This window comes from Rattus norvegicus, chromosome 9 (genome assembly GCF_021556685.1).
Source record: "Rattus norvegicus strain SHRSP/BbbUtx chromosome 9, alternate assembly SHRSP_T2T, whole genome shotgun sequence".
NCBI classification, from domain to species: Eukaryota; Metazoa; Chordata; class Mammalia; order Rodentia; family Muridae; genus Rattus; species Rattus norvegicus.
This window is the reverse complement of record NC_141542.1, coordinates 102,566,086-102,593,728: the sequence shown is the minus strand read 5'-3', so window position 1 is coordinate 102,593,728 and position 27,643 is coordinate 102,566,086. Positions and strand designations below refer to the sequence as shown.

Sequence of the window (27,643 nt, the reverse complement as noted above, 5' to 3'; positions counted from 1 at the left end):
TGAACTGAGAAGGGGACCCCAGTTGAAGGAACAGAGAAAGGACTGGAAGAGCTTGAAGGGGCTCGAGACCCCTTATGAACAACAATGCCAAGCAACCAGAGCTTCCAGGGACTAAGCCACTACCCAAAGACTATACATGGACTGACCCTGGGCTCCAACCTCATAGGTAACAATGATAGCCTAGTAAGAGCACCAGTGGAAGGGGAAGCCCTTGGTCCTGCCAAGACTGAACCACCAGTGAACGTGATTGTTGGGGGAAGGGCAGTAATGGGGGAAGGATGGGGAGGGGAACAACCAAATAGAAGGGGAGGGGAAGAGGAGGGGCTAGGGGATGTTGGCCCAGAAACCGGGAAGGGGCATAACAATCGAAATGTAAATAAGAAATACTCAAGTAAATAAAGATTTAAAAAAAAAAAACTTGAACTCCACCAAGTTTGAAAAATCTAAAAGAAATGGAAAAAAACCTATTATGATTTTTATAATTAAAAAAGCTTCAAGAAGGCTGGAGAGATGGCTCAGTGGTTAAGAGCACTGACTGCTCTTCCAAAGGTCCTGAGTTCAATTCCCAGCAACCACATGGTGGTTCACAACCATCTGTAATGGGATCTGATGCCCTCTTCTGGTGTGTCTGAAGACAGAGATGGTGTACCCATATAGATAATATAAATCAATAAATTTTTTTAAAAGCTTCAAGAAAGGGAGGTTAAAAAACAAATTACAAAAAAAGATTTCATTGTTCAAGTGAATAAATGTGGCACAGGCTGGCCAAGAGAGAAAAGGAAGGAATTACTTGAAAGGGTCTTTCCTATGGCTCAATTCTGACTTCACAGACAAGCAGCCTCTGGAGCACAGGAAGAGGCAAGCAGAAATGCTCTTCACAGCTGATTCACACATTTCTAGACCTGTTCAATGAATCCTGAAATGAACTTTTTCATTAACTTGTTATAAAATAAGAGTTGAATGCAAAAAAGCAACCTTCCCTGAATAATGGCAGGTTTTTAAAAACTAAGAGAATTAAGTCTTTTTCAATGAAAATAATCTTCAACAACTTGACATTCACTAAAGGAAAGTCAGCCACTCCCTTATTCTCCAAAGCATTCATTCCCGCTTCTGCAAACATTTCTCCGAGGTCTTCTATAAAGCTCTCTGTTGCTGTGCTCACCTTGCCCCTGAGTTTTCTGCATCCACCAGTTTGTTTTGCTTTAACAAAGCAATGAATGGTTCCTCCAGGTAAATCCAAGTGAGTCCATCTACTTGACAAGCTTGCTGATTTCCCACAGCTTTATTAACAGTACACAAATGTAGGATCTCACCATCCCTCCTGTGGGACCACTTTCTGTGTATCACAGAGTGACGTGTAGGGGACTCAAGTTTAACAGTCAGAGCCTGAGTTCACAGCCCTTCTTATTCTTAGTTTTCTTCTCACTTAAGACTATGAGTACACAACAGTTGCTAGGCTTGACGCTCCTCTGCCTGCCTCACATCTGAGCTGCCACTGTTAATCCTAGTTCTGAGTGTTTCCCCATCTATTCTGCATTCAGTCAGCAATCAGGTCATATTGTCAGCTGGTCTGAATGAGTATTGGCCTCACTCCTCCACTCTTTCTTATAATCCCCTTTCCATAGCTACTCTAGGTGACTCTTTCCAACTGAGCTCTCTTAACAGCCATATATAACTGCGAACTTCAGTACACTCTCTTTTCTAGCCTTCTCTCCAGACTTTCCACTATGTATCCTATACTGGTCCCATTGAAGTTACTACTCATCTACCTCTATGATCCTGCTTATACTCAGAATATTCTTCACCTTCTCCCATCTAGCAAATAGTATTTATCCTTCAAAGCTCAGGGAATACATTATCATCCAAGGACTCTCTCCTCCTCTTACCTATTTTTACCTTGTCTATCCTCTGAATAGTTTCCTTTTCTATACATGACACTGTCTGTGGTTACTAGCAGTCTCTGCTTTTTTTTTTTTTTTAGATTTTTTTTTTTTATTAACTTGAGTATTTCTTATATACATTTCGAGTGTTATTCCCTTTCCCGGTTTCCGGGCAAACATCCCCCTCCCCCCTCCCCTTCCTTATGGGTGTTCCCCTCCCAACCCTCCCCCCATTGCCGCCCTCCCCCCATAGACTAGTTCACTGTGGGTTCAGTCTTACCAGGACCCAGGGCTTCCCCTTCCACTGGTGCTCTTACTAGGATATTCATTGCTACCTATGGGGTCAGAGTCCAGGGTCAGTCCATGTATAGTCTTTAGGTAGTGGCTTAGTCCCTGGAAGCTCTGGTTGCTTGGCATTGTTGTACTTTTGGGGTCTCGAGCCCCTTCAAGCTCTTCCAGTTCTTTCTCTGATTCCTTCAATAGGGGACCTATTCTCAGTTCAGTGGTTTGCTGCTGGCATTCGCCTCTATATTTGCTGTATTCTGGCTGTGTCTCTCAGGAGCGATCTACATCCGGCTCCTGTCGGTCTGCACTTCTTTGCTTCATCCATCTTGTCTAATTGGGTGGCTGTATAGGTATGGGCCACATGTGGGGCAGGCTCTGAATGGGTGTTCCTTCAGTCTCTGTTTTAATCTTTGCCTCTCCCTTCCCTGCCAAGGGTATTCTTTTTCCTCATTTAAAGAAGGAGTGAAGCATTCACATTTTGATCATCCGTCTTGAGTTTCGTTTGTTCTAGGGATCTAGGGTAATTCAAGCATTTGGGCTAATAGCCACTTATCAATGAGTGCATACCATGTATGTCTTTCTGTGATTGGGTTAGCTCACTCAGGATGATGTTTTCCAGTTCCAACCATTTGCCTACGAATTTCATAAACTCGTTGTTTTTGATAGCTGAGTAATATTCCATTGTGTAGATGTACCACATTTTCTGTATCCATTCCTCTGTTGAAGGGCATCTGGGTTCTTTCCAGCTTTTGGCTATTATAAATAAGGCTGCGATGAACATAGTGGAGCACGTGTCTCTTTTATATGTTGAGGCATCTTTTGGGTATATGCCCAAGAGAGGTATAGCTGGATCATCAGGCAGTTCAATGTCCAATTTTCTGAGGAACCTCCAGACTGATTTCCAGAATGGTTTTACCAGTCTGCAATCCCACCAACAATGGAGGAGTGTTCCTCTTTCTCCACATCCTCGCCAGCATCTGCTGTCACCTGAGTTTTTGATCTTAGCCAATCGCACTGGTGTGAGGTGAAATCTCAGGGTTGTTTTGATTTGCATTTCCCTTATGACTAAAGATGTTGAACATTTCTTTAGGTGTTTCTCAGCCATTCGGCATTCCTCAGCTGTGAATTCTTTGTTTAGCTCTGAACCCCATTTTTTAATAGGGTTATTTGTTTCCCTGCGGTCTAACTTCTTGAGTTCTTTGTATATTTTGGAAATAAGGCCTCTATCTGTTGTAGGATTGGTAAAGATCTTTTCCCAATCTGTTGGTTGCCGTTTTGTCCTAACCACAGTGTCCTTTGCCTTACAGAAGCTTTGCAGTTTTATGAGATCCCATTTGTCGATTCTTGATCTTAGAGCATAAGCCATTGGTGTTTTGTTCAGGAAATTTTTTCCAGTGCCCATGTGTTCCAGATGCTTCCCTAGTTTTTCTTCTATTAGTTTGAGTGTGTCTGGTTTGATGTGGAGGTCCTTGATCCACTTGGACTTAAGCTTTGTACAGGGTGATAAGCATGGATCGATCTGCATTCTTCTACATGTTGCCCTCCAGTTGAACCAGCACCATTTGCTGAAAATACTATCTTTTTTCCATTGGATGGTTTTGGCTCCTTTGTCAAAAATCAAGTGACCATAGGTGTGTGGGTTCATTTCTGGGTCTTCAATTCTATTCCATTGGTCTATCTGTCTGTCTCTGTACCAATACCATGCAGTTTTTATCACTATTGCTCTGTAATACTGCTTGAGTTCAGGGATAGTGATTCCCCCTGAAGTCCTTTTATTGTTGAGGATAGCTTTAGCTATCCTGGGTTTTTTGTTATTCCAGATGAATTTGCAAATTGTTCTGTCTAACTCTTTGAAGAATTGGATTGGTATTTTGATGGGGATTGCATTGAATCTGTAGATTGCTTTTGGTAAAATGGCCATTTTTACCATATTAATCCTGCCAATCCATGAGCATGGGAGATCTTTCCATCTTCTGAGGTCTTCTTCAATTTCTTTCCTCAGTGTCTTGAAGTTCTTATTGTACAGATCTTTTACTTGCTTGGTTAAAGTCACACCGAGGTACTTTATATTATTTGGGTCTATTATGAAGGGTGTCGTTTCCCTAATTTCTTTCTCGGCTTGTTTCTCTTTTGTATAGAGGAAGGCAACTGATTTATTTGAGTTAATTTTATACCCAGCCACTTTGCTGAAGTTGTTTATCAGCTTTAGTAGTTCTCTGGTGGAACTTTTGGGATCACTTAAATATACTATCATGTCATCTGCAAATAGTGATATTTTGACCTCTTCTTTTCCGATCTGTATCCCTTTGATCTCCTTTTGTTGTCTGATTGCTCTGGCTAGAACTTCAAGAACTATATTGAATAAGTAGGGAGAGAGTGGGCAGCCTTGTCTAGTCCCTGATTTTAGTGGGATTGCTTCAAGTTTCTCTCCATTTAGTTTAATGTTAGCAACTGGTTTGCTGTATATGGCTTTTACTATGTTTAGGTATGGGCCTTGAATTCCTATTCTTTCCAGGACTTTTATCATGAAGGGGTGTTGAATTTTGTCAAATGCTTTCTCAGCATCTAATGAAATGATCATGTGGTTCTGTTCTTTCAATTTGTTTATATAATGGATCACGTTGATGGTTTTCCGTATATTAAACCATCCCTGCATGCCTGGGATGAAGCCTACTTGATCATGGTGGATGATTGTTTTGATGTGCTCTTGAATTCGGTTTGCCAGAATTTTATTGAGTATTTTTGCGTCGATATTCATAAGGGAAATTGGTCTGAAGTTCTCTTTCTTTGTTGTGTCTTTGTGTGGTTTAGGTATAAGAGTAATTGTGGCTTCATAGAAGGAATTCGGTAGGGCTCCATCTGTTTCAATTTTGTGGAATAGTTTGGATAATATTGGTATGAGGTCTTCTATGAAGGTTTGATAGAATTCTGCACTAAACCCGTCTGGACCTGGGCTCTTTTTGGTTGGGAGACCTTTAATGACTGCTTCTATTTCCTTAGGAGTTATGGGGTTGTTTAACTGGTTTATCTGTTCCTGATTTAACTTCGATACCTGGTATCTGTCTAGGAAATTGTCCATTTCCTGAAGATTTTCAAATTTTGTTGAATATAGGTTTTTATAGTAAGATCTGATGATTTTTTGAATTTCCTCCGAATCTGTAGTTATGTCTCCCTTTTCATTTCTGATTTTGTTAATTTGGACGCACTCTCTGTGTCCTCTCGTTAGTCTGGCTAAGGGTTTATCTATCTTGTTGATTTTCTCAAAGAACCAACTTTTGGTTCTGTTGATTCTTTCTATGGTCCTTTTTGTTTCTACTTGGTTGATTTCAGCTCTGAGTTTGATTATTTCCTGCCTTCTACTCCTCCTGGGTGCATTTGCTTCTTTTTGTTCTAGAGCTTTTAGGTGTGCTGTCAAGCTGCTGACATATGCTCTTTCCTGTTTCTTTCTGCAGGCACTCAGCGCTATGAGTTTTCCTCTTAGCACAGCTTTCATTGTGTCCCATAAGTTTGAGTATGTTGTATCTTCATTTTCATTAAATTCTAAAAAGTTTTTAATTTCTTTATTTCTTCCTTGACCAGGTTATCATTGAGTAGAGCATTGTTCAATTTCCACGTATATGTGGGCATTCTTCCCTTATTGTTATTGAAGACCAGTTTTAGGCCGTGGTGGTCTGATAGCACGCATGGGATTATTTCTATCTTTCTGTACCTGTTGAGGCCCGTTTTTTGACCAATTATATGGTCAATTTTGGAGAAAGTACCATGAGGAGCTGAGAAGAAGGTATATCCTTTTGCTTTAGGATAGAATGTTCTATAAATATCCGTTAAGTCCATTTGGCTCATGACTTCTCTTAGTCTGTCTACATCACTGTTTAATTTCTGTTTCCATGATCTGTCCATTGATGAGAGTGGGGTGTTGAAATCTCCCACTATTATTGTGTGAGGTGCAATGTGTGTTTTGAGCTTTAGTAAGGTTTCTTTTACATATGTAGGTGCCCTTGTATTTGGGGCATAGATATTTAGGATTGAGAGTTCATCTTGGTTGATTTTTCCTTTGATGAATATGAAGTGTCCTTCCTTATCTTTTTTGATGACTTTTAGTTGGAAATTGATTTTATTTGATATTAGAATGGCTACTCCAGCTTGCTTCTTCTGACCATTTGCTTGGAAAGTTGTTTTCCAGCCTTTCACTCTGAGGTAGTGTCTGTCTTTGTCTCTGAGGTGTGTTTCCTGTAGGCAGCAGAATGCAGGGTCCTCGTTGCGTATCCAGTTTGTTAATCTATGTCTTTTTATTGGGGAGTTGAGGCCATTGATATTGAGAGATATTAAGGAATAGTGATTATTGCTTCCCGTTATATTCATATTTGATGTGAGGTTATGTTTGTGTGCTTTCATTCTCTTTGTTTTGTTGCCAAGACGATTAGTTTCTTGCTTCTTCTAGGGTATAGCTTGCCTCCTTATGTTGGGCTTTACCATTTATTATCCTTTGTAGTGCTGGATTTGTAGAAAGATATTGTGTAAATTTGGTTTTGTCATGGAATATCTTGGTTTCTCCATCAATGTTAATTGAGAGTTTTGCTGGATACAGTAATCTGGGCTGGCATTTGTGTTCTCTTAGGGTCTGTATAACATCAGTCCAGGATCTTCTGGCCTTCATAGTTTCTGGCGAGAAGTCTGGTGTGATTCTGATAGGTCTCCCTTTATATGTTACTTGACCTTTTTCCCTTACTGCTTTTAATATTCTTTCTTTATTTTGTGCGTTTGGTGTTTTGACAATTATGTGACGGGAGGTGTTTCTTTTCTGGTCCAATCTATTTGGAGTTCTGTAGGCTTCCTGTATGTCTATGGGTATCTCTTTTTTTAGGTTAGGGAAGTTTTCTTCTATGATTTTGTTGAAGATATTTACTGGTCCTTTGAGCTGGGAGTCTTCACTCTCTTCTATACCTATTATCCTTAGGTTTGATCTTCTCATTGAGTCCTGGATTTCCTGTATGTTTTGGACCAGTAGCTTTTTCCGCTTTACATTATCTTTGACAGTTGAGTCAATGATTTCTATGGGATCTTCTGCTCCTGAGATTCTCTCTTCCATCTCTTGTATTCTGTTGGTGAAGCTTGTATCTACAGCTCCTTGTCTCTTCTTTTGGTTTTCTATATCCAGGGTTGTTTCCATGTGTTCTTTCTTGATTGCTTCTATTTCCATTTTTAATTCCTTCAACTGTTTGATTGTGTTTTCCTGGAATTCTTTCAGGGATTTTTGCGATTCCTCTCTGTAGGCTTTTACTTGTTTATTAATGTTTTCCTGTGCTTCCCTAAGTGTGTTCAGGTCTTTCCTGAAGTCCTCCAGCATCATGATCAAATATGATTTTGAAACTAGATCTTGCTTTTCTGGTGTGTTTGGATATTCCATGTTTGTTTTGGTGGGAGAATTGGGCTCCGATGATGGCATGTAGTCTTGGTTTCTGTTGCTTGGGTTCCTGCGCTTGCCTCTCGCCATCAGATTATCTCTAGTGTTACTTTGTTCTGCTATTTCTGACAGTGGCTAGACTGTCCTATAAGCCTGTGTGTCAGGAGTGCTGTAGACCTGTTTTCCTCTCTTTCAGTCAGTTATGGGGACAGAGTGTTCTGCTTTCGGGCGTGTAGTTTTTCCTCTCTACAGGTCTTCAGCTGTTCCTGTGGGCCTGTGTCTTGAGTTCACCAGGCAGCTTTCTTGCAGCAGAAAATTTGGTCTTACCTGTGGTCCCGAGGCTCAGGTTTGCTCGTGGGGTGCTGTCCAGGGGCTCTCTGCAGCGGCAGCAACCAGGAAGACCTGTGCTGCCCCTTCCGGGAGCTTCAGTGCACCAGGGTTCCAGATGGTCTTTGGCTTTTTCCTCTGGCGTCCGAGATGTGTGTGCAGGGAGCAGTCTCTTCTGGTTTCCCAGGCCTGTCTGCCTCTCTGAAGGTTTAGCTCTCCCTCCCACGGGATTTGGGTGCAGAGAACTGTTTATCCGGTCTGTTTCCTTCAGGGTCTGGCGGTGTCTGTGGCAGGGGTCCTGCCGCTCCTGGGCCCTCCCCCACGGGAGCCCAGAGGCCTTATACAGTTTCCTCTTGGGCCAGGGATGTGGGCAGGGGTGAGCAGTGTTGGTGGTCTCTTCCGCTCTGCAGCCTCAGGAGTGCCCACCTGACCAGGCGGTTGGGTCTCTCTCTCACCGGGTCTGGGAGTAGAGAGCTGCTGCGGGCCGAGATCCGCGGGTGTGTCCAGTCTCTGCTTTTTAATACCTTTGCTTTTGCCTCTGACTTTACAAGATATTACAGCTTCAGAACCTGGAAGCCATGGAGAAAGCATCTAATGGCAGTGAGACTGTTATCCAACTGTATCTACTACAGAAGTAGAAGCGTGTTCCATGCTCTGGTCTTTTCTCAATGACTGAGTGCCTGTCAAGGACAACCATCTAGATTTCCCTTTGTAATCAGCCTGGCTCCCCAACAACAAACATAAACCTTATTGTGTGCAAATACCATATGGGTTACAAAGGAGTATAATGTGCACGAACAAATAAACACCCTGGAACCAGAGAAGAAAAGAAACTGCCCAGTTTACATGGCATGCAGGTAGAGTAGAACTGGTACCTACTTCACACCCCACTTTACAACACAGCCCTCTCCCTCTCTTATGAGATTCATTCATTGGAATGCCTGTCTGTTAGTACCTTTGCCACTACTTGGTTACTCATAGTTGAAAGGACAGAATATCCAACTCAAACTGCCTTACCAACAAAGTGACTCATTCGTTTGTGTAACTGTGTATTTCCCTTCCCTATGTAGGGGAGACTTCAGGGTCAGTTGATCCAAGGCTCATTAATGGTTGTGAAGGCCCAGACATTTTTGGTTCTTCACTCTTCTATTCACAATACTTAGTAAGTCATAGGACAGCTGCCAATAGTAATTAGGGATAAATGTTTCCTTGCTTATATCCATAAGGAAACAACTTTTGTCCCAGAATTCTGAGTAAGATTCACCCTGATTAGACTGAGCCACTGATCTTCAGAAAGAGGCAAAAGTAAAGCTACACTATCCAATAAAAAGGCCACTACCCACACGTAGCTATTAAAATGGACACAACTGATTCTCAGCTTCTCAGCCATACCAGCCCTATTCACGTGGGCTACTTCACCACCTCTCCAGTGACAGTACCAGTCATTCATGTTAGAAGAGTTCCATTGCTGCATTAAGTCCTACTAGCATAAGGCAAGTAAGTGTGCCAAGAAACTTATATAGAACAAATAAGGCCTCACTCTGCAGCCAGAATCAACTCACTCAAATTGCAAGGTATCTGGCAAGAGTGTGGATGCCCAGATGAAAATATAGGAACATGAAGGTGGGTAAGAACTGGATGGGCGATGAACACTGTTCGTATAGGAAAAAATTAAACCAATGGTCTTGACTTGCTCTTTTCAAATGTAGCCTATTAGGGACATCGTCCTTGCTATGGGCATGGATAATTTTCATTTATAAAGCTACTAACTTCTGGGACCCTAAGAAAACTAGTCACTTATCTGAGCCTCAATAACCTCAGCTGTAAAATGAAAGAATGCGCTAAACGAGCTGTGTCTAGCTGGAAGGTTTCAGCTGGAAATTCTTTTAAATTAACTTGTCTAGAAACTCACATTTTGAGTATTTTTATAACAATTCCACTTATAATTAATTTCATATCCCTCCCCTTTAAATCAAAGCATGCCACTGCCCACTAGAGCTTCTGACAGATGAGAAAGTCAGACACTCTGGAGGGCTGCAGTCAGGTGCATCAGCTGGGACACAGGTTTGCCTTGCAGTGCAAACTGCATTTTCATCCAGTATGAGGAAACGTCAGGAATGTGAAGTGCCTGACTAAGAGCTACTGACGTAGGCATAGAACACTGCAATACAGTCCTATTGTGTCTCTCTCTGTGCATCCATGCATGCATAGGCCACAGTCTGCATGTGGAGGTCAGAAGCCAGCTTGTAGAAGTTGATTCTCTCATTCCACCAGGTGGGTCCCAGAGGTCTGCCATGTTTGGTAGCAAGTGCCTTCACCAAAGAGCTATCTCACTGGTGCATCTATGAACATAATGTAGGTGCCACCAGATATGACAGCTGGTCCATTTGCTGTCATGACCATGAACTGCTATGATCCTGAGTAGATGGGGGGGGGGGTCTGTAGGTGGATGGGGGGGAAGAATGGGAGGTGGAGGGCTGAAGTCTAGTGAGCCTAGGAGGGAGAGAAGGAAAAAGGAAAGGGTTCTTCCTGTCTCATTGCCAAGGAGCTCGGGATTATAAAATAACCTACGGAGCCAAGAAGGAAGCTAAAAGGACGCAGCAAGCAAGAAGCCACAGAGCATCATACTGAGAAGAGTGTGAGAAGGGCCCAAAGGAGGGAGCAGAGCAGCTATGGGGAAAACAAGAAGCCTGTTAGTCCCTTTGCCTCTCTTGGTTGCTCCTGGCTGAGAACATTAGGAACACACAACTGACATGCTGGAGGACTGGTAACCCCTGCCTGCAGACAGTGGTAGGAACAATGTTTGTGACAAACTGTTTAATTTTAAGTTTCAGTTATAATAATTGTGTACTAACAGTGCTGGCAAGGCTGCCAACAAGCGTACCTACTCCCAAGTACTGTAGGGGACCCCAGATAGAACAAATTCTATCTCATCAATTACTTGTAATGCTAGAAAAGTGCACTACCACCCTCAGGCCTCAGGTGTTCTCTGTCAGAGAAATATGCAAGCAGACCAGAATGAGTCCTCGATTAAAAAAAGGGAGGGGAGGGGGAAGAACGTGGGGAGGATAGCCAGCATGCTCTATGATGTCAATAAATAAGAGAGCTGCGTATGGCAGAACATTGCTACCATCATAATCCTCCCATAAATTGTATGCAAATAAACAAACAGCAAAGGAAAGTGGCACACACCGTAATATTTTTCGGAGACTGAGCAGTACTCGTGGAAGTCATTCATGTTTATGACTCATCCCAGTCTAGCTGATTAAATCCCTCCCAATACTGAAACTATACCTACTCAATACCTCCGTCCAGCTCCCTCATTACAAAACAAGTGGGAGCCCCATACCCTGTTCACCTCCCTCAGTCCATCACTCTGCCTGAATGCCTGCTCTGTGATAATTCAGAAATAGATCCTTGAGCATAATTTCCAGAAGAAGGAGATGTAAGAGTAGGGGCAAAGTTTATAAACTATAACAGGAGAAATGTTACTTCCTACACAGTAATAATTTTGGTTATTAATATAAGCAAATACTTATTAGATTAGAAGGTCTAGGGATGTAGCTCAGTGGTAGAGCATTTGCCTATAACAAACTGAAAGAAAGTTTTTGCCAAAATATTTTCCCAAGAATTTACCTCATCTCTTATTATCTAAACCATTTAAAAATCTCCAATGAATAATTTTACTGGTATTTTAAAGGAAGTGTTGATACTTATTAGGAAGTAAAATTATGATGCACTGAATAAAAATAATTACTAAAAACCATATCCAACCAGCTGGGTCTAGCACTATAACTCTATAGTTTCAACTCCTTGGGAGGCTGAGGCAGATCCTTCTGCCTCACAGGTTCAAGTCCTATGGGGGCAACAATATGAGTTCAAGACCATTCTAGAAAACTAGTAAGACTCTGCTTCAAAATACAAATAGAGTTGGAGCTAGAACTAAATGTAGAACACTTTCCCCCATGTGTGATGTTCAAGATCCAAGAGTCAGCATGAGTGAACAACAGAGAGACAGAGACAGAAAGAGAGGAAGATAGAGATTGAATCATTAAAATACAGAATTAAAGATATGAAAACATTCAATATAGATTTAAAAAGTAATTTTAAAAGTTGAAGAGTATTAGGAATATCAATATGATAATGCATCTGAATGGATAAATTCTCATTAAACTATACCAAAATTAGCACAAGAAGAAATTACCACAAATTTCATAATTTAGAAATATCAGTTAATGTGTTTGAAAACAACAATCTCATTTTTTAAAAACAACAGGTGCAAACAACTTTACAATGCATTTTACCTAACCTTAAAAAAAAACCAATTAATTCACAGTTTATACAAGCTATTATGGAGCAAAACAAAAACTAGAAAAAAATTTAGATCATTCTATGGAGCAATTATAATACTGAATAAAATGGCAAGAAATCTTGTATCTATTTTAACATGAAACAAAAATTATTTACTATAAAAATGTTCAAATGAACCTTATAGTATAGTTGAAAAACAATAACACATTGGGATTACATAATATTTATTCTCGGAATTCAATAATGGTTCAATATCCAATAGACTAAAGAATATATGTCATAAAACCCATCAAGAGGTAAATCTTAAATAAAAGATCATATGGAGAAAGAGGTGACACCCAAGAACAGGGAAAAACTTAAAAACACATAATATAATTAATGTCATAACACCAAAATTGAAAATTTTCAATTATTGATACCATAGAGCAATTTAATAGACAAATAACTAAATGACAACATGATGATGGTAATAATAATAATAATAATAATAGACATCTTTAATGCCTAAACAGAAAGAGTTTTTCTATAGAAACCCAGTAAGAATTTCTGAAAAGTATCAAAAGTAGAGTAACCCTGACACATTAATAGTAGGCAAAGACTATGACAAAGTAGTGTACAGAATGAAATCTGTACATCTGGAAAGCTGGAGAGAGACAAATGCAGAGACACAGCGCCTGACTATGTGGAAGAGGGCTGGGCTCAGGCTTCAGAGGTGCACGAAAGCAAAGGTACACATGTGGGTCTGGACAATCCTTCCCACTGGTAGAGACAAGACGTAAAAAGGCCAAGGTACTGCCAGCAGGAGAGGGTCTGGTGAGTCATGTTGGCTCCGATCAGGCCTTGCCTACTGAACAACTGCCGCACTGGCTCACGTCTTCTACGCATGTATCACCTGACATCTCCACAGGGAAGGCTGTGGCTCTGGGATAAGAGTGAGGGTCTCAGGATACCACAGGTCCTGGCCATGATCTCCCGACCCAACATTACTGCATTACCCCATCCTATTGATAAAAATATGGAAGCAAAAATTCCCATTGTACTCTTTGTTAAAGAAAAGTCTAGTTTTACCTTTCTAAAATCAGATTTTTAAAGATTGATGCTAAGTTTTAGGTAATAGAAAACTAGGTGCTTAATATTTATTCTAATTTCTGAAGCAAATATAACAGTCTTCTAGTTGTACTAATTATCATTATGTACACTGGAGATGTGGAAAGACAATTTGGAGGAAAGAACTGGGGTTTCAACAACTCAACAAAGTACATCAGAATAATCCCAGGGGTCTGCTTTCATAAGCCAAACAGAGGAGGAAAGAAAACTCCAGGGAATATAGGGGCTGAGAGTTCTGGTGACTCTGAGGAGTAAGCCTATGAGGAAAGTAATAGAAATATTTGAATCTTGGGAGAGACTAGGGATTCCTCAGGAAGCCAGTCTCCTTTTGGGGAAAATAGAAGCTACCTACTGGGAGACAGGAGCAAAGGTGTCTTTAATCTCACATTCTAAACCTATACTCTCTCATCGGGTACTGGTAGCCACCACCAGGCAAGGAAATGGGAAAGGTCTCTGGAAGACCCTGTTGAGGTAGAGGATAGGCATGCACTGCACATGATCTCCTGAGGCTAAGGCCAAAGCTGTGCTCACCATTGCTGGTGATGAAAGATACAAAGCTCTTCCATCACTCGGCAAAGACGGTTATCCTTTGGAACTTGCTAACCAGGCAACCTTTGCCAAAACTTTTTTTTTCAAAGCCACAGATACATTAAAAAGCAGTGAAATTTAATGAAGCTGTCTCCAGGTTCTACACAATGGCAGATCTTCTTTCCCCAGGGTTAGGGATCAAATCCAGGGACTTGTGCATCCTAGGCAAGTGCTTCTGTAACTTAGCTACAGTCCCAGTCATTCTGACAGATTTCCATGCTGACAAGAAGCCATGCCTGAGTAGCAGTGAAAGATCAGTTTCAAGAAGACATAGAACTGGATATTCAAATGGGGCCAGGTCTTTGGCTCATCTTCTCTCTCATTCATACATACGTGTATATATGCATATATTCATATTTTCTGCCTGGGAGAAACGAGTGGGTCTGAGATATACAGGGGCCATTTGACTAATTCAACGAGTCCTTGCTACAAACAACTGGACTAGGGCTAAGCTATTACTTACCAGACAAGATGGCACTGAAGTTTTCCAAACCAAGAGGAAGAAATGTGAGCAATAAATATAGCATGTGTTGTATGTAAAGAAACCAGATTTTTAAAATAATACCTTGAAACACAGCATGAACTGGGATTAATAATACACTTAAAAGTACAATGCAAAGCAAAGAATCTTTCTGAAAATATTAGGGAAAAGTTTATAATGTTCTTAAGGTTATGGTTTATTCCAATAACAACTTTCAAATCCTTAAACAATACAAAATGTACTAAGATCTTAAATATAACCAGATTTTATATTATCCTAAGCAAGAAAAGCTGGTTGAAATACCATTAAAAATGCTCTGATTGCTTAAAAGAGCAAATTGTGATTTTCCTAAATATCAAGAGAACAAGAAATGAGAAACAGCCATATGGCTTCACAAACTCTATTTAGAGGCAGCTGGAAAGAGGGATCTGCACCTGACACCGAGAAAGAATTAAAGCTGCTCCCTCAGTCAAGGCTGCCAAGAAAGTAATAGTAGAGATGATGGAAATAGCAGTGGGATAGGAGCACGTGAAGGGAAGAAGGAAAACTACAAGCATGCCCACCATGGACTTGTGAAGTGCTCCGAGAGTTTCCTATGATAGAGACGGGAACTGCAGCAGATGACATAGCAAGCACAAGTCAGTCTCCAGAACATCCCACAAGACAAAGGACAAAATCACTGACAACCTAGGTCATCAATTCTGCAATTGTTTCCATCTGCCATTTCCTTGCATTTGTGTGGGTGACTCATTCTCTCAACTTGGTGCCCAGGGAAAAGAGGATACTAAGATCTTCTGGGCCACCAGAAAGGGATTTCTTCTGAGTAGCTTTGACCAAACAAGCAACTTATTCTAAAGTGTTCCTTTCTTGATTTTGTTCTGTGAGTACCTTTCTTCTTAGTGATCTTGTTAATAAAAAATGTGGCTATTTAGGGTCTTGGTTATATCCCTCTCTTCTCACTAAAAAGGCATAATGTCTAGTATGGATATTGTTGTATACAACCCGCATGACAATATTCAACTGTTTATAAAGGAGGGAAGAGAAACACAAGTAGAAAGAAATGTCAAGGAATTGTGTCCAAATGAAGATCCAACTGCCTGATCCCTGAAGAATGAAACCACTGGTTTACCTAGGCATACCAAAAACCAAGAGTAAGCTGGGTGCCCTCAGGTCAGTGTACCTGGGAAAGAAAACAGACAAGGGTACCAGCAAGAACACTAGCTTGGTCATTCAAAGTAAATTTCAAGGCTGGGAAGTCACTTTGAAGGAGCGACCCTTGCCACCAAAAGGACACATGCTTCCAGAGCTGACTCTCTAGCTAAGGTCATAAGCAATGGAGAACAAACATGCTTTGGCAATCCTTCCTGAAATCAGCCCAGCCTTCAGGATGTACTGAGCTGTGCTTGCCAGACCTTACCATAGGCGTCTGCTCAAAACCCTCCTTTGGTAATCTTTTGGCATCCCTTCTAGTGTTTCATGGCCATTGGGCCAGAAATGTCCTGATAACAATGCTTATTGTTTAATCACCCTCCCAGGTCCATGTTGCCAGGTCCAGGTCTGCTCCATTTCCAAGTATATACAAAACTCAAATCTGGCTGGAAATATACCATCCCTATTTAAAACCCCTTGGAAACCTAGATACTGCAACACTCAACTTGCAAATATCACTTGCCCTTAAGTTTCCTAGAGTGTGGCCAGGTAGAACCTTTGGTACAACTTTTCATTCGTGTGTTTGCAACTTCACATTTTCTATAATCACCAAACCCATGGCTGATGTGCCATTCAGAAAAATAAGGCTAGCCTTCATTTTTTTTTTTAAGGCTTGAGGTCAAAATACTTCCTGAAGATAATTTACTTTCAAAATTCCAAGTGATCTATGCCTACCACAAATAACAAATATATTTTGAAATTATATGCTGAACTAAAGCAAAACAGTAAAATAAAGTTTTGTTGTTTTTTTTTAATAAGATTTGAGACTTGCTTAATTCTGGCTGGATGTATAGCTCACGTAAAAAGGAAGGGAGGCATGAAGGGAAGAACTGGAAGAAAGGAAGGAGAAGGAAGGGAGGATGATTCTGCTCTTATCAACCTCAGGGTGGAATGGAACATACTACAGCTAACTACCAACTGCAACTCAGAGCCTATCACAAACACTGAGAGGAACTCTGATCAAACACAGAAGTGCCGACCACTATCCAGACAAAGCCCTGGGTGGTTCTTCTCTCCCTCTCTTCTACCAGATGTTCTGCTTCCTGAAAGCCTTCACAGACTCTGAAAATATACTAAGCATTCTATGAGTCTCTTACTCTGCTGCAGAGAGAGGTTTCAACTTAAAAAACAAACAGAAAAACAAAAAACCAAATCATGAGCTGTAAGAAAATGTCAAACAGATGCCCAAGACTCACCTTTGTCAGGAGTACAGACTGACAATTTCTTCATACCATCAACCAGCCCACTGGTGTTGCCATGTCTATCTTCTGAGTCGCTGTCATCAAACTGAGCCTCTATAATAACATCAGGACCATTCCAGCCTTTTGGGGACTTCTGCAGAAGGTGGTGTCCACAGGACTCCTCAGAGATGTCAGTTTCATTAGTAGCTTCTGTTTCTTTGTCGTTGCTCTCTGGTTTAACTCCCTAAATAAAGGGGAAGAAAAACTCTTCTAAAACACTGAGGGCAGCTGACAATACTAGATATTCATAACATATGACTGGAAAAAATAGACCTTTATTCTCCTGATGCACAGATTACATTAGGTAGATAAGCAAGCCAGCAATGCCAGGCTGGTTGGTACACAAGTCTTCAAGATGCCATCTTCTCAGGACTTGATCTACATTTTCATCCCCTCTCCCAAAGACTTTGAATACCTGAAGGTTCCATGCTGCTTCATGAAATTTTATCACATAGAAGCAATCAGCATGTTAGAAAAGGATAAAAGAATTCAGCCAGATATGTCACAGTGTTTCACATGGATACCCCTAATAATAACTTCTAGATAAGATGGTAGAATCCACATTGTTCCCTTGAGACCAAATGAAGAAAAGTCAGAATAAGGAGACAGGTTCTGTCCCAAAGAGAGGAAAGAAACAGCTTCAGTAATGTAAAAACAGTGATAAGACACTGAGCAGTACAAAAAAAAAAAAAAAAAGAGCAATACCCCAAAAGCCGACTAGCCAAGACAAACCAAACGGAGGGGTAGACTAGAGGGGAATAGAGGCATCATCCAAAGCAAATTTTCCCTTCTCTGGATGGCTACAGGGAGTTGATCCCTAAAACGTAGGCTTCTCAGTTAAAAAAAAAAATCCCTAAGAAGATTCACAGAGGTATTCAGACCAGTAGATGCACAAAGCACAGCACAGAGACACAGGGAGCATGAAAAAGCAGAGTAACATGGCTCCTCCAAGAAGACACCGCTCTTCAAACACGGAAATCAAAAACACTGAAATGGATAACGTGCTAGATGACAATTTCAAAAGTTTGCTGGTGAAAACAATCAGTGAACTCAAAGATAAATACAGATAAACTCAATCCAGGACTGAAAATGGGAGTCAGCAACCTTGAGGGAAAAATTAGCAAAATGGATGAGATCACCAGCAATATGGATGGAAAGGTCAACAAGGAAGACAACATCAGCAAAGGACTGAGATTCTGGAAACAGACGACGACGACAACAACAACAACAACAACAACAACAACAACAACAACAAAAGCAAACAGAAATGTTGGAAATTAACAACTCAGTGAATCAAATAGAACAGAATAGAAACCTTCACCCACAGACTCAGCCTAGCAGGAAAGAAGATATTGGGAACTAGAATAAAGCTGATGACATTAGACATTCAAAACCAACAAAGAAAAAGCAAATGTGGCCACAAGGCCCAAGAACTTCAGGATACAATCCAAAGACAGAGCCTAAGAACACACCAGAAAGTCAGAGGAACCAAGATAAAGCCAAGTGCTGCCCCAAGAACATAAGACGTTGTGGAAAAGACAAAATAAGCTGTAAGTTTATTAAAATGTTCTCTTAAAGATATAAGGCCTTCGGGATGGAGAGACAATGTGGCAGTTTAGAGCATGTATTGTTTTCATGGAGGACTGGAGTTTGGTTCCCAGCGCCCACATGAGGCTGTAACACAGCCTGTTATTCTAGCAGATTCCATTCCATGCCCTTTTTAGTTTCCAGAGGCATCTATGCTCATCAGGCAGGTACTTACGCAAACATGCGCGCACACACGCACGCGCGCACACACACACACACACACACACACACACACATACAATAAATATTTTTGCATTATTTAAAGCCTTAATTCCTTGCATTGGGCCTGAAATCAAACTGGTTGGGATACTAAAGCATGTGAGAAAGGGCCGGGTTACTAGCAGCACTGCACTGTTTTGAAGAGAGTGCCAAGCAAGATTTCAATGTGTTTATATTTGTGAAGGGCCTACTGAGTTTAACCAGATTTCAAAATATACAGCAAAGCAGATCAATAGTCTAAGTAAATCACATGAGGACTGTGCTTAATGAAAGATTCATCATATACAGGGCAGAAAAGTTAATAAATTCTTCCTACAATACTCCAATGCTATGGTTTTCAATTGCTACAACTATCTCTAGATGATTAATGCTATAATGTTCATGTAGGAAATCAGAGTGAAATACTATAAAAAAATTTGCAGTCATAATAACTATAAGAAAATATATCTAAATTTTGAAAAATGGCTTTATGAAATTATAACAACAGAAAAATTCATATTTAATGGTTAGTTTTTCTGAGCAGAATCAAGCCTTTTAACAATTATTTCAAAAATAAAAATAAACTTGGAGTTGTAGATCACACCTATATACACCAAGTATTCAGGAGACTGAGGCATGGGAATTAAATTTGAGACTACTAGGAAATTAATTTTAAGCTAGTTTGTACTAACTTTTCAAAAGGGCAGTAACCTAAAAACAGGATTTTCCCATATTCTTTTCTACAAGAGCACATGTAAGTGAAGATGCATTACACTGACATTCAATTAAAAAAACCTCTTCCCTCTCCCCTTTGCCTTACACATATATCCTATATGCCATAACATAAATAAATCCTGTATGTCCACACATAAATACATACCTGTCCCAAAGTAGATCACTAAAAACATTGAGTGTGGAGACATAGACCTGTAATCCCAGTACTTGAAAAGCTGAGGCAAAAGAATCAGGAGTTTAAGGCTGGTCTGGGTTACATAAAGAATCTAGAGCAGTGATTCTCAATCTCTAGGTTGGGGCCCTTCGGCAATTTTCTATTTCCAAAAATATTTACATTACAATGAATACCAGTAGCAAAATTGCAGTTATGAAGTAGCAACAAAAATAATGTTATGGTTGCAGGTCAGCACACCATGGGGAAGTGTACTAAAGGGTCACAGCACTGGGAAGATTGACAAACCTCTGCTCTAGAGGGAAAGGAGGGAGAAAGTAAGAGAAAGGGGAGGAGAGGAGACAGTTGGGAAAGAGAAAGACCAATGAGGGAGGGAGAAAGGGGAAGAGAGCAGGGACAAAGGGAGGAGAGGGGAAAGTGAGAAAGGGACAAGAAGAGGAAGGAGAGTAAGTAAGCTACAGAGAAAAAGACTGACAGCAAAACCATTTAGCTGGTTTAAATAAACCTAGAAATTCACTAACATTTAGGAGCATCTGACCACAGTCATCCTCAAACAGTGGTCATATAATGCAAGCTGCTCAGAGCCTCCCAGACCAGCGGGTGAAGCATGTGCCCATCCTAAGTGCCAGGCAGGCTGACTACAACCAGACACTGTTCTACTGTTTTATCACAGAGGAATCACAATTCGGGGACAACAAAAGACTACATGGTAGAGGTCACACTCAAACAACCTCCATCGCCCTCACCTTCCTCCCTGGCTCCCTCTTCCCAAAACCTTGTTTTGGTTTTTTGGGGAGAGGAGGGTTAGAGGATTGTTTGCTTACTGTTTTTGAGATGGAAATAGGGAACCACAGGCACATGCCACCTTACCCAGCTTTCTAAAAAGACAGTAGGCAAAGCGTTTATGCCTTAGTTTCTACTGTGTGTCGATTTCTGCCATTACTGGTTTCAAAACTGAGTTGGTTTCCCACAAACTACTGAGAAGATATTACATTCAGAACCAGAATTCTGATTTAACACAAAATAGAGACTGACCCACCTCACATCTTTCTCTGAATGTGAGCATATATAAAGATTCTGAAATGAGCATGATTCTGCCCAACCATGTATTAGGAACTGTACTTTGCTGGCACAATAGTAGCACAGATGTTATGGGAGTAGCCAACAGCTTTTGGGTGGATTTAAAGCCCACTCCATGAAACAGGACCCATAGCCCTGTTATTGAGGCCAGGAATCTAGACAGGACATAGGCCATAGGGGAAAACCTACTACTGCTATTCTCCTAAATGAACATAATAATATGATGACTTCTAATGATATATTGCTATACTCAGAGATCAATGTATCACTGAACCCATATCAGAGAAGCTGCTTCTAATGGTAGACGGTAATTAACATTTACCTATTTATCCATTCATCCATCCATCCATTCACCCATCCATCCATTCACCCATCCATCCTTCTATTTGTGCTTTAGGTGTACAGAAATTCACAACTGTAAAATGTGCAGAGTGAAAGACTTCAGAGGATCCTACCTAAATGGGATATCTTTATCATATCCCTCTCCTCAACTCTCAGGGCTCTATGCAGAAGAAGAGTTGGAAATATTCTAAGAGCTTGAGGTGATAGACAACTTCAAGGAAAGAGCATTCCAGACACAAGGCTGATGCACATAAGAACTCACAGAGACTGTGACAGCATGCATAAGACCTGCATTAAGTTCAAGCCAAACAAATTCTGAGTAAGATGGGGAAAACTGGAAACAAAGTCCCACCTCTGGCCAAGAAGATATTTACAATTTATAGTTTCTAGAAGGGGGAAAATAAGTTTTATTCAATGGAGTGACAATGAGTGTGTTTATCAACTATATTCTAGTATAGGTCTCATGCTCAGAAGTGTTGGCCAACACAAATTGGACTACCAGTCTGTTTGGGAGGGGGTGGCTTTTGTAGTGTTTTGGTTTAGTTTTAAGGTTTTCTTGGGGGAGGGGCTTTTAGGAGGGAAAAAACATAAAGTACAGTAAATAGGGAGAGGAAGGAGATACAGGAGAAGTTGAGGGAAGGAAAGAGAATATGACCAAAATGCATCATACGAAAAAATGTTAAAGAATTGTGTTTTGGCTTATGTGTACAAATATCAAGAAATCACTACTGGAAAGAAGAGGTTAGTTGAAAACAATAACCAGAACGCAATAAAATTAGCTCTATGGTACATTTTCCCATTTATCTACAGCTCTGGGAGTTGGCTCTAGACACACACTATGCATGTACTCTAGCACTTTAGCCAATCCTGCTGTATAGTACACTACAAAACTAACCCAGTTAAACGCTGTTTTATACACTAGACTCAAGAATGAATATGTGAGGCTAGGGAGATAATTTAGTCAGTTAAATGCCTGTTATACAAATACAAGTACCTGTATTTAAACACCCAAAACTCATAAAAAGCTAGATATATAGTGACACACATTTGCAACTTGAGGAATGACAGTGGAAAAGAGGGAGAAAGAGAACAAATAGATCCCTGAGGCCAACTGGCTGAAGCAATGGAATTTGGACTCAAAGATAAAAAGTAGCCATGCAAAACAATCTGACATCAACCTAAAATCCCCACTACCCCCCCACACACAGAGAGAGAGAGAGAGAGAGACAGAGAGAGAGAGAGAGAGAGAGACAGAAACAGAGACAGAAAGAGACAGAGACAGAGACACAGAGACAGAGAGACAGACAAAGAAGAGAAGATATATTACTATTTTAGGTATTACATTCAGAACTACAGAAGCAAAAACAATGCTATAATGGGATTTCATGAATAAACCAAGTCACTTAAAACTGTGCAACTAAAATATAAATATGTATTTTAAAATTTCTTTATTCTAGTTTGCTAATCTAAGACACAAATAAATGAATCACAGGTCAGTGAGATGACTTGGGGTAAGTCTTAGATCCCATGTGGAAGAAGAGAACTGGCTCTCCAAAGCTGTTCTCTCACCTTCACATACATATTGTAGCATGAATGAGCACACACTTAAACACACATACCCGCAAACACGACAACCAAAAAGAAAGAATAAAACAAAGGCATGGTGGGGGACAGATCATCATGAGCTCTCAAGACATAAAAACCCTTACACTTCTGAATCCTTCCACATTACATTGTGGTTAGAGTCAGGACTCCTTGGAGACATGGCTAATTTAGGTCTGGACTAGGACATAGACAAGATATACCTTGAGCATCTTTTCTTGCTGGAACAACAAAGAAACTATTAAACGATATGAGCATCTTGCCTAAATGGCTTGAGAATGATCATGAAAGGGTTCTCTGGGGAGCCTTAATCAACTGTAAGCATTTAACCTAGCTTTCCTATACAACCTACACATCTCAGTATCCAAACAGTTGATGAAGTAAAGTTCTTCCTTGAAGAACTTCTTCAGTTAAATTCAAAAGAAATAAAAGAATCACTATTTGGCTACTTCCACTTGGATTTGGGGAATGATCACTATTGATTCCTAAAACCAAAAAGTCGTAAGATGGTTAGGAAAGAGTTTTAAAGTAGAAAGGCCCAACTAGCAACAATATCTGGATCTACCAAATGTTACAAAGAAAAGTACCACAGCTCTTGTCCACTCTTTATAAGACTAAGTATACATCATCACTTACAAAGTATTTCTCCAAACTGAATGTGAGTCATATCTGATAAAGGAAGCTAAAGGAATATTAACATTTTAAAGAACAGCACAATGTTGTTACACATATACATATGTGCATAAATATAAAATACACATGTAAAAAATGAGGTGGACAGCAATCAAAGAACACACACACGTTAAACTCCACGTGCATAGACAGAGGCATGCTGCTTACTCACACACATGCAGATACAAACACGCATGCACAAATACAAACAAACATATACCACACGCAACAGGAAATTAACCTTCCCTTTATCCTCAGATATCAAAAGAAATTTTTAAAAAATAAGCACAAAAGTGCTTACATTTAGAATATATAAAGACCTCCTACATATCCACAAAAGGCAGAAAATCTACTAGAACAGCAGGGAAGAGGTTAGGGTTACTTGACAAGAATAGAAATGTCAACAAGTCAATAAATATGTAGGGCACCCAGCCCCATTAGACTTCAGAGAAACACAAGTTAAACCCTCAAGGATATATCTTTATAGAACTACGGCTGGGGGGTAAAAAGCTAAAACTCTGAAAATATCAATGTGCACAGAATAAACAGCAATATACTGTGGGGAGGAATGAAAACTGGTCCAGCCCATTCTTAGCTATATTAGGACTATGGGATAAAGAAAAAAACATTCCATTGACTTCCAAGCCCTAGTTTAGTTGACTACACTGCTTCCCCTGCCTTGGGATAAATATATGAATGAAAGAAGTCCAAACTGAGAGAGGGAGACACTTTCAAAAGAAGAGAGCAAGAGAAAACCTAAGTTGTCCCTTAGGAATTGAGAACAATGGTGGGATGCACAGTCAGAGTGAGGAAGTATGGAGATGCCAATGTGAAGAGCTCTGATGACTTTTGCTGAGTCTACTCTGTAAGGTCTGTACGACAGGGAAGAACTGGGCATGCTCCACAGCCAGCTGAAGCTCTGCTGCTTCCCAGGAGAGCTAACTGAAAATTCCACTCTTTGAGTCTTGGTCTGCCATCTTTAAAATGGGGATAAACTATTAAATTATCATAACATTGTGAGAACTGATATAGCTGAGATGCCTGGAACAAAAACTGAAACCTAGGAACAATTCGAACATAAAGGGAGACACGTTTTGCCTTAAGGCCTGGAAAGTGCAAGATCTGAAGGAGTACCGAGGGGCAGCTGGAAAGGGAGATCCGGAGACTGGAGCACTGGGATCCAGACTTGTGACTCCACAGTCTGGCAGTTATCAGCAGTGCCCCAGGCTGTGTCAGTAGAAAATAGTGTTGTGGGAAGACATAGAGTCCAATAAGAGGAGAGAGTATATATATATATATATATATATAATTTTGACTATGGGAATCATAGTGAACTCACATCCTGACAAATCTTCCTGTGTTTTACACACAATAGCTGATCTGATTCACACAGTGGTCCTAAGTGGTGCAGGAAAGAGCACCCAAGGCTGCACCATCTCATGAAAGAAGGGAAGGCTCAGATATGGCAACCCTTTAGCAACCAAGAGTCAAGGGCTGAGACATGAACTTAGGGTTAAGGTTTTAAATCCAGCCAGCATTTTTGGTCCCAGACTCCCTAGAGACATCTCCTTCCTGGATGAGAGACAGACTTAGATGAACTTCATACACCTAGCACCGACCGTGAGAAACATCTCACAGAACAAGAACCATCTCTTCACTTTGTGTATAAATAATTAAAATTCAAAACTCAGTTCTTTGCCAAATGGTCCTCTGCTGACCTCCCATTCTAAGAAGTGTTCTCTGGCCTTCCTCTGACCACCGCTAGCCTCTGTTACTCTTTCACTACAAGCTTCCTTGAGCAGGCACTTTGACATTTCACTCGTCCACAGATAGCTAATGAAGAAATATTCATTATTGTACCTCCCAGAATTTCCCACAATGTTTGCACATAAAACATCCTCAGTAAATATTTGTTCCTTTTTTTCTGGTAGAGTAAAATTTGAATCAGCTGTTTAAAAAAATGATCAAAAAGAGCAGAAATGAACGAACTAGCTCATTTTAAGAGTCACAAAATTAAAATGCATACTGGCATGATGCTATGGCCATCCTGCAATGTCCTTGTGAAACATCAGGAAAACCATCAACAAGTGCTCTTCTCAAAATGAAAAGACCACAGTGTGATGCAAATACATATACAAATGTGAGAAAATAAAATTGGAAGACATTAAAAATACATTCTTTTCTAAAAGAAATCTAGGCCTTTGTGTTTAAATTGTAATTCCAGTTTCCAATATAGTCTCAATGTAAATAGAAAATTCACTGTTTCCCAATTTGAAAACAAGTGTTAGCACAAAAACTCACAAAAGCCCAGATAAAGAAGGGAAAGCCTACATCTGGCAGCAACTTACAGGGACATTTCCTGGTTGTTTTCAGCATCGTACTGTACCTTTCTATCACTCAAAAACGAGAGCAATTATCTCCACTGAGAAAGTAAATTAGATCAACTGCAAATAGCACATGAAACTCACCAGAATTAAGAAGAACTGGTCACTTCAAAACTGATGTGTGTTAGGTTTTTCTTCCCTTCCTTTTAAAATTAATGGGCTGTATTTCAAGACTGAGGAGCAAACAGAAAAATTCCCTGTAACCAAAAGGTTCAAATGGAATCCTAAGTAAAAATACCAGGTAACATTTCCATTATGCTGGCTTACCCAAACTCCACACAAGATATTACATAGCTCTCTTTATTGATATTAAAAAAAAAACTCATATGGATATAAGGGCCATCTTTTGAAAAAATTATTTTAAATTTTATAAAAAGAGCAATTGAATTTGGAAAATTCAATTCCAGAAAGAAAAAAGGAGAGAAGAGGAGGAAGAGGAAGAAAAAGAGGAGGAGGACACTGTAATGTCCCCTATGAGCACAGGGTTGCTATCACCCTGACATAATAGAGCCTTTCTAAAGGACTCACACAGCACACCTCTGTCCACACATGTGCAGAAACCAGGGCCGCTGGGACAGTGTCAGCTGGAGGCTCTGTGCCCAGGAGACAATCCCCTCTTGCACTGCACCTGAGCTCTGCTTGGCTCTGATGCATGTCAACGAGTCCAGCTAGGAGCTGCTCTTCCTTTCTTGGCTACTCTGACTGGGCTTAAGTGACAGTACTCAGTTGCCACACATGTTTTAACAAACTTTCAAATCCCTTAATGGCATATTTGGGATGTAGTATATTACACTATTCAGAAAATACCTCGGAGCCAAGAAAAGCAATTGATATTTCCACAGGGAGTTCTAGAGAAGTCTTGGCAAAAAGCCTCTTTCACTATAAAATATAACTATGGACACTATCATCTTAAAGACATATTTATGTATACTTCTGAAGAAATACATGGCATAAGGTGGATCATCACAAGAACTTTTATCTAATTATTGGAAACATAACAAACTACATCCATTCTTCTACCTGTTCAGGCTCCGAACTGTTACCATTAATCACTCAGTTGTTCTCAGTTCCCCATCACCCTCTATACATATCTCTCAATCATACACACATATACACATACATACATACATAACCATCTATAAGGTAACCATGTCAATTCCAAATTCAATGCTGTCAGACTTAGTCTCCATGAGTTCTTCTGAATATAGGCAACAAATTCATAAAAGCCTCCTGCCTATTTTCTATCTACTCCCAACTCAGGGGTCAGAATAAGCCAAGTAAACACAAGACACATTGTATCGATTCCCCTCCACAACCCTTGTAAGCTTTTCGATTGTAATCAGAGACTCATCCTAACAACAATGCACAGGCCCTGCTTGATACATTACCTTCACTCCACCCCAAGCATCCCTGCATTCCTACCAGTACTCTCCGTCAGCCTCTGTGCTATTCCTTGACACACTTAGGTATACACCAAATGCCCCATGAGATCTCCATTAGGAGCCCTTCGCTTCCTGTAGTTGTTACTGCTCAGTTATCTTCTTAAGCCAACATTATGAAGAATATCAACTCTCATCCCCCAAAGTCACATTCCCTCACAAATTTCTGCCTCTTTAGCACTTATCATTTATTGCACGCGCCACAAAGACAACAAAACGCCATCTAACACAACTGACCTTCCAGAGAACCCTTAAGAACCCTTGAGAAGGTGCTCTGAAAGCTGCAGTGGAGTTCAGTGATCAATGTTCCTATCCAGTGTAAAACCTGTAACCACAACAGCCAGCCCAGAAAACAGCCCTGGTGGTGCAGGAGTGGTACCATTATCATGGAAGTGACTAACAACTGTCTAACTGGACTTAAGCAAGCCAAAAGGAAACCCATGTCTGGTTATAGCCATGAGTTCAAGGCTCATAGAGAGCCTTGACCCTAGAGAAGAACTTAGTACTGTATTTCTTTAACTCTATTTACCTTCCAACTGCATTCTACATATTTATGCTTACACTGACAGGTAATGTAGCTCTCACTACTCATCAAAAGC

The 27,643-nt window shown here is 40.4% G+C and overlaps 1 protein-coding gene across 3 annotated transcripts in view; it reads right to left on the bottom strand.

Moving 5' to 3' along the window:
- The window catches only part of Dis3l2 (DIS3-like 3'-5' exoribonuclease 2), a 395,417-nt gene that overhangs the window by 267,416 nt on the left and 100,358 nt on the right, over positions 1 to 27,643 (bottom strand). For all 3 annotated transcript variants that reach the window (NM_001109007.2, NM_001172159.1, XM_087567088.1), the window contains one exon: positions 16,789 to 17,017. In NM_001109007.2, coding sequence (NP_001102477.2) covers positions 16,789 to 17,017 — 229 coding nt within the window. The remainder of the gene's footprint in view (positions 1 to 16,788; positions 17,018 to 27,643) is intronic.